The sequence below is a fragment of the Erpetoichthys calabaricus genome, chromosome 18 (genome assembly GCF_900747795.2).
Source record: "Erpetoichthys calabaricus chromosome 18, fErpCal1.3, whole genome shotgun sequence".
Classification (NCBI taxonomy): Eukaryota; Metazoa; Chordata; class Cladistia; order Polypteriformes; family Polypteridae; genus Erpetoichthys; species Erpetoichthys calabaricus.
This window is the reverse complement of record NC_041411.2, coordinates 19,791,059-19,804,722: the sequence shown is the minus strand read 5'-3', so window position 1 is coordinate 19,804,722 and position 13,664 is coordinate 19,791,059. Positions and strand designations below refer to the sequence as shown.

At 38.8% G+C, this 13,664-nt stretch overlaps 2 protein-coding genes across 2 annotated transcripts in view; both read left to right on the top strand.

Annotated features, from left to right (window-relative positions):
• The window catches only part of ypel1 (yippee-like 1), a 1,016,165-nt gene that overhangs the window by 416,764 nt on the left and 585,737 nt on the right, over positions 1 to 13,664 (top strand). The gene's annotated exons all lie outside the window — the stretch shown is intronic.
• si:dkey-215k6.1 (transmembrane protein 132C) overlaps positions 1,203 to 13,664 on the top strand; it is a 410,128-nt gene continuing 397,666 nt past the window's right edge. Inside the window, exon 1 of the mRNA XM_028823992.2 lies at positions 1,203 to 1,893. Within this exon, the coding sequence (XP_028679825.1) occupies positions 1,809 to 1,893 (85 nt within the window). The 5' untranslated portion in view covers positions 1,203 to 1,808. The remainder of the gene's footprint in view (positions 1,894 to 13,664) is intronic.

Below are 13,664 nucleotides of genomic sequence, written 5' to 3'. Positions count from 1 at the left end.
TATCACAGACAGTGACGCTGTTAATGAAGAGTTAAAATCTGGACTCAGTCAGTCACTGTCATTTTCTTTATACTGTCCACGAGAAGTAATAATGTGTTAAAATAGACTGGAAAGAGGGCTCCATCAGAAACACTGATATATTTTAAAAATGCCGTTATGCCCTTTCAATTTCTAAACTTTGTATTAAAGGAGAGCAAAATGTTAAAATCAGACATTTACAGAATAACAGTTTTGCCCGATTCGTTTCCAACGAGTTACACTGTACTTTAAGTAAGTGATCACATTAGCCACAAGATGTCGCTGTTACTCCTCTTACATCCGCGTCGAGGTGCTTGCTAAGTGGGAATGAGGGTTCGCTTCAAGGTTTAAATTCCACCGAGATTCAAAATCGAATGCTTGACAATTTAACACGCATACAAGTGCTCTGTCGTATTGTGCGTGTTGAGAGATTAATGAAAACGAGATGTTTAATAGATGCGTTAAATACTGCCCAGCCGCACGAAGCAGTTTGTTTCTGCGTGTTGAATTCTGCGATTTCTAAATCGCCCCATTTGACAGTTCTGCTGAGATTCTGTAAAGCCTGCCCGACCGTGTGCCGATTGTATAGGCAAAGACGGCAAACTAAGAATGACAAGTGTGCTCCCTTGACAACGCCGAAAATTGTCAAGTGATGCCTAAATACTAAGATTTAAAGTCTAAGATATGTAGAAAAGTATAGGTGTGGATTTTTTAATCAACAGTTGCACAAAGCCCCTTTGCTACTCGGACTACTTTCAGACTACTACTGTGCGCGATTTGCGTTGGTGTGGTAGATGAGGGTGGTCTCTATTTTGTACGCCGCTTATCCCGTTCTCGTTAGTGGGCATAAAGCCGAAATTTGTTATACTTTGGTGAACATTGTGATCACAGTTACTAAACAGGCAAATTGAATGACGACTGGTATACTTCTGAACCTGCCTTTTGGCAAATAGTGGCTGTGATTTGCCCTCGAATTGGGGTAATTTAAAATTTAGGGGGTACGGCGCCCATGTGACAGTTCCATCAGTGAAATCAGGGCATCAAAAATGGGTGATTTGTCTGCGTTTTTCTCGTGCTTTTAGGGAGCTGGGAATGAGGAGTAGAAAAGGTGGCCAGTCGTGCAAGGCAAAGGGAAAAGGAGGGGGACTTGCCTTCTCCCAAAATATCTCGAGGATTGGCTCCCGTAATGTAAGCCTCCCTTACTCCGCAGACGTCCCCGAGTCGGCAGCTTTTGCGATTGGTCTTTCTCTTGTCAAGTGAATCACGCCTCTCCGCTCCTCTCTTCCATTTTCGTTGTTTCTGTTTCTCCCCCCTCTCGGTAAAGTCCAAGTGGAAGTTTGCGTATAGATCCGTGAGATAAAAGAGAGATGCTCTTGGAAAGCGCACCGCAGCTCGAATGAGATGGGGCAGACGGACAGCGACCATGCTGTGCTCCGCGGGGCGGCAGTCCTATCCCGGCGGGCTCCCAGAACGACCAAAACAGGTGCCAGCTACGAGTGATCGTAACACAAACGGGCACGCACAACTCGTTGTTCAACTTTACTGAGAGACGCTGATGCGGGGGAGAAACTTGTGTGCAACAACAGCTGGAACCTCTGGGTTATTTGAGGACTCCCTTCCAAACTGGATCTCAAATTGGGAAATTAAAAGTGCGCCCAAAAAGTCTCGCACGTGCGCCTCTTCTTCCCTTGAGTCGGATTATGTTGCCTCTTGATCATCTTGTTTTGTTCTAGAGTCGCTCTACGGAACTAACTAGACACGGCCGGCTTTCTCGTACTTTTGTCCTCAGAATGGAAAAGTTTGTTTTTTCTCTAGGGTGGGTGCGCCACCTCTTTGTTGCTGTGAACCTGCTGCTAACGACTGTGGTCGGAAGAGGTAAGACTGGCATGCCAGGGGCACGTTGGGGACCTGTTGAGGAGAAGTTTTGTCAAGTGGCCACCGTAGTGGACAGACCACCCCTGCTGAAACGTTTAGTAGCAAATAACCGAATTGCATATTTGAAGGAGGGTCTCTTTCTTTGAGTTAGGAATTTGATGCGACACAACAGCATTGTTAAGCACGATGAGAACCTCACTGCCATCTAAACTTACAGCCCGAAGAATATCGCTCAGATGAAGAAGGTCTTTCGCGCGTGATAAAGGACTACAGAGTATTTTTCTACACCGTTTATTAATCAGTAGGAGGGAAAGAAAAAATAATCTAATTGAACCGATGTAAAGCACGCCCTCGGCTCCAGGTATAGAAATGTAGCGGCAGAGCGCCGCTCGCCTGCCAGCTCTCTTGCTCCAAGATCGCAGATCGTGCCGCGTATCCGCGATTTATCTGGCCTGGGTTAACAAGGAAGCCCTCTTAATTATCAGTGGGTCGATGTTATCGGAACACTTAGTATATATAGGGGCACCTGGAAAGCAGCTGCCGTTTTGTTTCTTAATGTTCCACTGAAATTTGCAGGGGATCCGGCATTAAGGGGTACACTCATTTGTGCTGAACAAAAGGTGGAGAACAGCCGAGAGCAGTGCGCTCTGAATCAGACGTTTAACGGAGACAATAAGAAAATCCAGACAAGTTTACAGAGGCCAACCCAGCAATTGGCTGCTCGTTCATTGTGTCGGGTTGCTCCGCTTCCACCGTACTTATTTGGGAGCCGCTCGAGCTTTTCAAGCCTCAGTCTGTTTAGATTTGTGTCGTAGTGCTGCGCAAGAAGTAAATACCATGCCAGGGCAGGATAAGGTTGTTCTAGGAAGGGTCAGCCGTTTGTGAAGAGTAACCATAAGAGAAGAGTGTCGGTGCGCACACCGGAGTGGGTGTATGTACACTGCTGATACTGAAAATAAATACTGACACCTTTACTGGAAATTATATCAGAAAGAGCTTTGTCACCGTATGCCACGATTCAATATTCAGTCCCACAAAGATGATACAAATTACGTTGTAGCTGAATTTATACACGTATACATTATAATAAATAAATACTATCCTTGGTACTTGCAACCTACAAATACATATCCGTTCATGCCTGCACTCGTGAATTATTATTTGAGTACTTATATGATTGATACAACTTTTTTATTTTTACCCGGAGATCGAAAGTCTTTAATGAAGCAAAAGCATTCCACGGAAATTATAACATGTATATCTACAGTATGAATATGGGATTAAAATAATACATGTATGTTTTTGTTTAATATTTGTTGTGTTTTTTGAATACAGTGAATGTGTGTGTGTGTGCACATAAAGTAGGTATTGTTAATATCTATCTATCTATCTATCTATCTATCTATCTATCTATCTATCTATCTATCTATCTATCTATCTATCTATCTATCTATCTTAAATTCATTTGTTTATTTTTGTGCATATATATTATTGTGTTTAAGGGTGTATGTGGATGCATGTATATGTATTTGTTTTTGTTTATTCTGCTTTAAATATATTCTAAGTCTCATGTATATACAGTATGTGCAATTTAAAGTGCATGTGGGTGGGTTTATGTGTATATACAGTATGTAAATAAAATATATGTAAACATTATTTTATAGACACATAAACAAAATAAACAAAACAGTTGAAAAATTAATTATACTTATTAAATGCACTAACTTGCTAGATAAAGAAGGAACAAATACATGTTGAGTGGCAGAGCTTTAGTATGTTATGCTTTAAGACGCTGCTTTCATGTTTCCAGTCATCCACCCATTTTCTGATTTGCTTTTTCCATTAAAGGGATGCAGGAAACCTGAGCTTATCGTATGAACATTTAGAATAAGAATGGCTGGAAGTTTCTCAGGATGGGACAGCAGTCCATCACAGAGAAAACTGCATTCACACTACAATTTTTCAGTTGTCAATCAGCTTAAAAGGCAAACCTTTGAGACGTAGAGAAAACATAATAAAAAAAAATTAAAAACAGGTAGAAAGTGAAAGCCCCACAGAGGTAGTGTTCTGACTGGAATTTGAACCTTGATCTCTAAAGTCCTGAGATAGCAGTATTGGTCATTATCCTGCTTTATTTAGAATTTTGCTAGTTGCTAATGAAGTGGGGGTGGGGGGTGGGGGTGGAGTAATTTGTGGGGAGTATTTTTATTGTATACATATATACAGTTAGGGAATGTAATCATTTTGTATTTGCTTATGTGTCTGTGGTGAAGGCCAAACAATTGCAGTGTTCTTTGTATTCCTTACTAGAATGTTTTGCTATCAGTCATTTGTGGGGACTCTTTTCAGTTGCCTAATGCTCAGCAGCAGTGTAATGACTACTGCTGAGCTACAAGTAGCAAGTGCTGACATACTTAACATTTTGCAGACATTGACAGGTACACAGCCTTCCTTCATGGTTGTGAACAACAAGGAACAGTAGTTGGTTACTAGAAGAAAGTTGATGTTTCCAGTTGTCCATTGCTATAATGTATTATATGCATTATGTTTCAGTTTAAAATATTTTTAAGTACCTCATATATGATTTATTTTGAAAACGAAGCATCTTACTGCTAAAATATCAACATTTGTCTTATATTTCAAATATTACCTTAAGTTTTTTTTTACTAATTACTGTAAGGAGTTCCAGAAATAGAGGAGTTCCAGATTCTTGACTTGTGTGCATACTGTATACAATTTTAATTAACTTTCCTGTTTGAAACAAAGATTTTCTGTTTGGCTTGTTTGCCAAACGGTTTACACGTTGGGCAGGCTGCACTTAGGAGGCATACGTAAATGATCTGTACTGTCATTAAATAAAGAAGGTCAATGCATAGCTGTTTTTAAAATAGTGTATATTGTAAGAACTAGGTTTTCACATGATGGAAAATTGTGTTTTTTATGCAATATGCACAATGTTTTTCCTTTGCGGTTTTGAGTTCGTAATACATTGTAGGGAATCCCAATAAAAATGCCATGGGCATCTTACTGGATCACATTTTTTTTGCTTAGCAGTTTTATAGTGAGGAATTAGGTGGACTCTCAGGGATCACCAATCGACGTTGCATATTATTGCATATATTGTGCTCTAATTTTATTTTGTGCTTGTCTGAGGAGATCATTTTCATTGCAATGCTGATTATGAGACCTGAAACACGAAAGCTTGGTGTGATTTAGGTGATTGCTTATATCCAGCCAGTCTACCAGTGTTGCTAAATGGTTTGAAGGGTGTGTTGTGCATATAACAAATATCCTGCTTGATTTTCTGCTGAAACTACGTATGTTCTCCGAGGTTTGTCTTCATTTAGTTATGCTGTTAACATTTAATTTGGTAAGTTCAGGCAAGAAGGCAGTATGGTATGAATTTAAACTTTCAAAGACAAGGTAACTGCTTTGGTATCTGCAACTGTCTCCGGGTGAAGCCCGACTCTTTTAGCTGTCCAGGGATACCAGTGTACTGTTCACATAAAGCGCTTCAAAATGAAGTTCACTGTGAAATGTGCCTTATGAATTCAAGTTGTTAGTAGTAATCCGGCTCTCTACCTAGTATACATTAAAAATATGTCCTTTTTCACAGAGATGTAAATATCTTTGGGGTTTTGCATTCCACCTACATCAGATAAAAAAAATGGCAACTACAAGTTTGCATGATTGTGAGTGTACTGTGTTTGTGTAAAATCTTATTATTGTGGATGAGGGAATATAATAAAATAGTCACTTAGCTAATGAAAGTACTACAGCATATTTTCACTGATTTATGTAATGTTAAAAGATAATTGCCAGCATTTTAGGGTACACTAACACACAAACACCTGTTTTCACTCATTTCTGAATCACACATAAGCTAAGACATGTTTTTTTAAATGTGAAAGAAAGGCAGTGTACTACACAGACAAGGGAAGAACATTTAAACTTCACATGAAAAGTGACAGCAAAACACAGAAAAGGACAAGGTGAAACAGAAGATAACGCTTCTGCAGGGAAATTCACGGTTGGCAGTAATATGCCAGTCAAAATGGGAATTTTCTTCTCTCTCACCTGCTGTCTTATGCATTGTACATTCTGGAATTACCTCTGCAAAAATACTCACAATATTTAATATGTATCATTCTTTCTTATTTTGTAAAGAAGCTAAATGTTTGAAATGCTAGGTCTCAGCTAATTTATATGTTTATTTCTTTTAAGCTAAAAATGAATACTCAACACCTAATTTCTTATTATGCATTATTTAAGATGTTTTTAACTAAAGATATTTAGAGACGAATGCGTGAAATATTAAAAAATAATAAACAAAATAACTATTGCTATTGAATAATACGTAACAAAATTTGTAAATCAGAAGAATAACACCTCACAGATCAAAGCTTTTATATCAATAGGGATGAGGATAACAAAAACCCCAGCAAAATGTGGATCTTAGAGATAGCTAATTCCTGGTAAATAATATGAATCTGAATTTTGTGTTTATATTAGCATAAAGGTAATTCAATAAGTTTGTCATCGATCTTCATGGCAAGTCCCTCTCTGTAATGCAAGCAGTTGCTAAAATGTCTGTCCTCACCCTGCACGCTCATTTTCTAGCTCCACTGCATTTCAGAGGGCAGGCAAATGCATGGTGATGGTTTTGTTTCATTGCTTGTCCTTGCCAGACCCTGATGCTGTAGTTTCCATCAACTCTCTGAGGGGTTTAGCTTTCAATTTTCCATTTCAGCTTCACTGAACTAATTTCCTGGGAGGTCTTTGACATCCAAATCCTCAAACCACCAAGGGATATTGGACACAGACTTTGCAGCTAAATCCTGTGCTCTATCACCGGTGGGATCTGCTTCTGCTTGCTCGCTTAATTCTGGTAATCACTTTTTTAGAAGGACATCAATGCCAGGTTAGATGAATGTAGGTTTACTGGAGCACCAAGGGGTTAAAGCTGTGGAGGTACTGATAAAACTGAACAAAAAAATCTCTGTAGGAGTCACTACATACATTTAAATTTGGCTAAAGGGAATTAAAACTCATACTGGAAAATGTGAATTTGATTATATAGTAGAGAATAAGTGTGAATTCAAAAATTATTAAGTTGATTGTGATTCTATTTTCATGTATTCTTCTTCTATGTAAACATGTCACTGACCTTTATATATCAATAAATAAATAAGCAGCATAATGGTGCTTTTTATCCATTACATTATGCAGAGAAGTAAAGGAGTCAATTAAACAGATTTGTCATTTTCCAACTTGCAGTGACCTCAGCAGTAGGGCTGTCCTCCTCTAGTAACACCTTACAGACTTTGGCTAAAGCCACTAAGTTTGCCTGCCCATTGTGTTCAAGGGCAGAGCTGAAAGCTGAGTCCTGTCAGGTAGAGGATGCAGCATTGCACCTTTAATTACACATTTGGATAGCACGTGCCTACACATTCTGTTAAGGTTAAGCATAGCTTTTGACAGACCTCTCCTCCATTTTATATCCAGGTTTTAGATGGATACTGATATGTAAGATGACACAATAGGCGTGGCTCTACCCACCTTCAAAGAGACCAAATTAAAAATAAAAAGTTGAAAGTTAATTATAAAAGAACATTCATGATGCTTGCATAGAATGAAGGATTGACACATGAAGATTAAATGATTAGTTTAGAATAGTTTTGTTTGCCGTCTTTCTATAGTGATTCTATGAAAGCAACTATGTAGCAAGTGAGTACTTAGTTGTATTTTAACAATTCTTTTTTTTTTTATACAAATGTTGTCCACTACCCTTTCCAGATACGATCATATTATATTGATGTATCTGTTCCTTTCTGCTTAACCCTCTTTTCATTACTGGGCCAAACATTCCTCCTTTGTTTGTTTAGTTGTCAAATCCAGTTGGTATAATTTCATTTTGTTTATGTAAAATTTAAATATTATTTTTAATCCAAAGTGACTTAAAATAATTTTTTAGTGTCATATATTTTCCATGGCTGCGGTGGGCTGGCACCTTGCCCGGGGTTTGTTTCCTGCCTTGCACCCTGTGTCGGCTGGGATTGGCTCCAGCAGACCCCCGTGACCCTGTAGTTAGGATATAGCAGGTTGGATAATGGATGGATGGATATTTTCCATGGTCAGTGTCACACAGTGAGTCAGTTGTAAGAACTGAACTGATACTGATAGTTTTGTGGTTTGCAACATGAGGTCTTTGCCACTACACTACCCAGCCTGTCAACATGAAACTTTTAACCTGGTGTGGTCTGCATGGCTGAGGGTTACAATTCCTTTTAAATGAATGGTGCTTGCTTCTTGTGGATGTAGCTGAATGCTTCAGGTATGCCTGTTTGAGAAGACTCCAGCATTGTATGCTCTCTTATACCTTTCGTTGCCTTTCTCTGCATTGGTCAGGTTACAGTTTGACCTGAACAGAGCATTGTTTGAAGTTTGCCAAATGCTAGATATGTGGAGCAACCCATGTATTCTGCCCAAGTAATGATGGAAGAGATTGTAGGAAAAGTAGAAGTGATTTATGGCAAACTGAAGGAATCAATGTAAGTTGAAATATAACCAATTATCCGATAAGCCCAATAGGCGGAATGGGGCAGCTAATCATTTGTTGTCCAGAAAATACAAAACAGCAGTGGGTTGGAGCCATAGGTTAGACAAAAGAAACAGTGGTTTTGAGTGTTGAAAAATATCTTTTAAATTGATTATCAATATAGGTTTAACTTACAGTATCAATCAGCTTTTAAAGTCATAATCTAGAGTGAGACTGTGAGAATTTTGGTTTTAGAATTCTTGTGTGTAGGCTTTCATTCCTGATCTTTTAAACACTGTTCCAATAGATGACCAAAGGTGTGTGAAATCCACTTAGCCATGCATCTCAGGTGTTCACAGCTGGACCATCATCTTCAAGGAGAATACATTTAGTATTATTAGATACGAGGGTACTTGAAGGCTTGTCAGTAAAGGCCTCTAAGAGTTTCATTTCATGGAATGCACTTTCTAGCTGAGGACTGATCTTTCCCAAATCAGTGGACACATGAGAGCTGTTTTATTCTTTGGTGATTTGTGCTTGTTGGATGAGGTGTAAAATGACCTGGCTTAGACTCACTCAGCTCAGGGTTTGACAAATCCATGAAGAAATTTAGGCTTTTGCAAGTGATGTAGAACAGATGTTTGCAGTGTTGGCACTGACAGGTTAAATGACTTGCTCATGATCACACAGTGTGCCACTGTTCATGATAGACCAAGCAGCCTAATTGTTTGTGGTTCTGCTTCATGATCTGTGTAACTTTTTGTTTATGTTTACCTGCAACAGCAATATGCTTGCCCTTAAATCTGCCTGTTGTAGTGTAATTCAAATTTTGTACATACAGTATTCAGATACACACCGTCCCTTCAGATATCACACAGTTCTTAAGTTTAGTCCTTGTTTCTGTTTTTCTTAAGTTGTTTATTACTAATTACTTTTTTATCTTTCTACATACATTTATGTCGGTGTTTTCTGCTTGGTCACTTTACTGTTGTTTATTACTTAGCTATTCTGAATTTTTTATTTTACATAAATATTGGCGGATAAGCCCATCCATGGATAAGCTGGCCATTGAATTTTTAACATATATACCAAGAAAAACGTGTCACCTGTGGATAAGCCGAATGTCAAAATTTATAAAAAAATTGATTTTGGAAAACACAAGTAACAAATAACCTTAGGCAATAAGTAAAAACTAGCCAACCCGCTACGCTGCATGATTATTTATTGATGACTGAACACTTCCTGAATGACACAGTTGTCCAAATGGGGTGGGTTTGAGGATACGACTGTGAGTGAATGAAAAGATGGAACTCTGGAGAGAGCAACATACAATTGTCCGTGACTGAAAACTGGTTTTGGCAGATACAGGCATATCGTTTTGAAAGTGTGTCCCTGTGCCTTATTAATTGTCATTGCAAAGGCCAATCTAACAGGAAATTGTCTGCGTGTAAAAGTAAAAGGCAAATTTGAATCTGATGGGGTCAGGGATATCCGGGGAATAAGGACAGTTTGTGAGGTAGGAGTTGCGATAGTTTTACACTCCAGTACATAGTGGTGAATGCTGGTAACAGTCCGTCTAGTGTCATCACAGAGACTTCTTACTGGCATGAGGTTTCTGAGAAGCATGACGACTGAACCTAATTTAATTTTGAGTTTATGCGGAGGCATGCCAGTGGGAGTAAGACTGTTAAGAAATTAATTGGGGAATGAAACTTGATCTGCGGGACCGTCTGTGACGATGGAGGCAACGCTGGTGAAAGTTACTTTGTCGGTAGGTATAAGTTTCAGTACTTGTTCATTAAGGTGTAGCGAGTCTTCGTTGGTGACGCTTAATATAGCTCGCGTACTGAGTTGTTCCAGAGTCACAGTTGAGAAGTCGTAATGGTAATGGACGTGTTAGAGTTGGCGGGCGGGGCTCTGTCGTGCGTGCCATGGTCGGCTGCTTAGTGAATTGTTGGTGGGCGTGGCTCTGTGAGTTGGCGGGCGTGGCTCTGTCTTGCGTGCGTCTTGCTTGCCATGTCTTGTGTGCGTCTTGCTTGCCATGGACTTAGTGAATTATATATATAGATACCTGCATTGCTTAAAAAAACTTATATGTGTTACTGCATTACAATGGAAGCTTGTAAAAAAATACTTAGCTATTTTGCACACTTATTGCCTTTTTAAGGTGTTGCTTGCTGGTGTGTAACATAGCAATTGCTCTGGCCGTTTGATGTTAGCTAGTGAGGAAGAAGTTGATTCTTGTGTAGCATGTAATCAAGTTAAAATAACTGAATAAAAGTTATATGTATACATTTAATTCTGCATATGCTGAGGGATAAATGTTAACTGCCCAGATTAGGGTCACAGGGAGGCAGTGATTATCAGAGCCATGCTGAGTGCAAGGCAAGAAGCAAATGTGGTACGATCAGAAGAACTTCTGTCATGACAGAAATTTCAGTCAGCTGTTGTGTAGTGTTCTTGTCTCGTTTGACTACATTCACTAGTTCACGTGTTTTCCTTTCCTTTACCAGCGAAGAAGTAGATATAACACTTTGGCATATTTAGAGTGAGTCTGCAGCACAAATAATCAAACCACGTGTCTGTTTCAGCAGCTTCACCTTCATGTAAAATATCCTTGTGGTCTTCCATGTTATCTCCAAAGAGCTTGGTAAGCATCATTTACGATTTGAGTTTCTAGCATTTTTGCAGTGTTAAACTTTTGTGATTTCTGTGGACTTTCCTTTACCTGATATGCAAAACGAGAGATGAACAGTTTAAGTCAGTGGATGTGAGCTATGAGAGGATGATCCCATGCTGATCTGGTCTTAGTATGTTTCTAATGTAACAAGACTAACTTTTGGGCTTCGCACTATTACAGTGTTTTCCAGAGCTGCTGGCTCCACTGCAGTGGATCAGATTGAGAGAAGTTGCTGTGTGCTTCTTGAAATTAGAGAAGTTGCCATACAATGTTGGGTACTAACTTAGATGACCTTGTGAGCAGGTTCAAAGGACTTAATATGGTGGGTAATGTTACAACATGAAGTCTACCCGCATCAGACTTTTATGGACATGAAAATGCACTTATATGTTATTAAAAAAAATAGAACAGAAACCATATTTTATATTTATGTTTTTACTGTTTTATGTTTTTTTTATACTGTATTGAGGATTACTTGTGTTCTGTTCTGTGTATTGTATTGCCCCCATCCCCTTCTTTTTGATACCCACTGCACGCCCAACCTACCTGGAAAGGGGTCTCTCTTTGAACTGCCTTTCCCTAGGTTTCTTCCATTTTTTCCCTACAAGGGTTTTTTTTTGGGAATTTTTCCCTGTGTTCTTAGAGAGTCAAGGCTAGGGGGCTGTTAAGAGGTAGGGCCTGTTAAAGCCCATTGTGGCACTTCTTGTGTGATTTTGGGCTATACAAAAATAAATTGTATTGTATTGTACTGAAGTATAGAATGATACTGAATCAAATATATTTATCTCAATGCTGTAAAAGAGACAAGTGATGCATGGTGTAGAAGTAGAGGTTCTGATCCACCTCTTGAACCCTCAGGTACCACTCCAAACACCAGGTAAAAGTCTAAGACTCTTTTATTTTGCAATCACGTGCACAAAGCACCCTCCACTCCACACTACTCATATAAACCAATAATAAAGCACAATAATAATCACTCCTCCTCTCCCAGACACTTCGCCACCCTACCTCCCAGCTCAGCTCAGTGTCTGGGCTTTCCCAGAGTCCTTTTATACTCCCTGACCCGGAGGTGTTCCTGCCCAATAGTCCACAAGTCCTTATTACTTCCGAGTCAGGGTAGAAATCCTTTTCTTCAACCTGGAAGTACGTCATCTCTCCTGTTCACGTGACCAGGACGTACTTCCAGGTTATAGGGCACATACAAGATAGCTTTGAGGGTGTCACCTAGCTCTGAGATCTCTAAAAATATGCATTATATAAAGCTTGTGCTCTACTTTGAATACTGTGCTATGACTAGACATTCTTTACAAATATTGTTGAGCCCCTAGTAGGTATTTTCTACACTTTGATGACTGTTGGATTAATTCAGTTATCAGGTAAAGCTGGACACATAATGAATTTTAAGTCTTCTGTTATCCACGTAATTGGGAAATGAGTTACAGTGAGAGAACTATGCTTCAGATATGATTCTATAACATGTCCAGCACTTCTCGTTGCCATTACTTTCCATTTAGGGATTTCAGGGGCTTTTTGTACACTTAAAGTGAATAAATTAAAAGAAAATTGGGCTCTGGCCCATGGATAAGCCAAAAACAGTTTTTGTGTGGGTCTATTTTGGAACTTAAAATTCTTGGCTTAATCATGAACATATACAGTAAATCATTTTTTTGTTTGTTTCTTTTGGTTTGTGTTGAGATCTGTTTTCTATGGTGAAGTAAATACTGTTTTCATTTCATGTAATTTACTAGTTGTCTTTCAATGTTTATTGGTGGAAAAGAAGCAGGAGCAGTTCTGCATACTGAATGGTTTTCTAGCCTGTTATGGCTATATTTTGTAATTTTTTGCAAGGAAAAAATTTGGCTTCATTGTGTTGTCTGTCATGGGCATGTTCGAGTAATGAAATAAAGAAATTAAAGACCCTTTATCCTTAATTAACAATCCTTTTATGTAAAATATTGTTTTACATAAAGTACTGTCCCTTTCCTGATAAAAATATAGAGAGTGAGTTTCACCATGCAACCTGCCGTCACTTTTGGCAGCCCTTTCATGTGTCTGCAACCAGCAGGAACCCAGTGACCCTCAGTCTTATTTCTAACTTAGTGAAACATCGTAAGAGATATTGAGTATTAAAGACAGTTTAAATCAGGCTGCATGTCAGGCTGCATGGGTGTGGTGATTCTGCATGGATTTTTGAACGAGTGCTCAACAAGCAGGCTAGAACTGGGTGATGAGAGAACAGACTACAAACTGGAAGTGCCAACATTTCAACTTGTGATGTACATCACCTTTAGCACAATCGCCTCAACATTCCATCTTACTAGCCGTTACTAGAAGATTTATTTGTCTTTTTGCTAGTCATATTTTAGCCATATCCTTGGGAGTTTTTTTTTTTTTTTTTTGCAAGCTCAGTAAAGCAAAATAGTGCAAGATAGTTTAAGTACTATTTATAATCACATGCATTATTATTATTTGGCTGATGCCCTTTATGCAAAGTGACTTACAACACCTCAAACACAATTGATTACTATTCCTTTGTTTTTTCCAAGTGGAGCA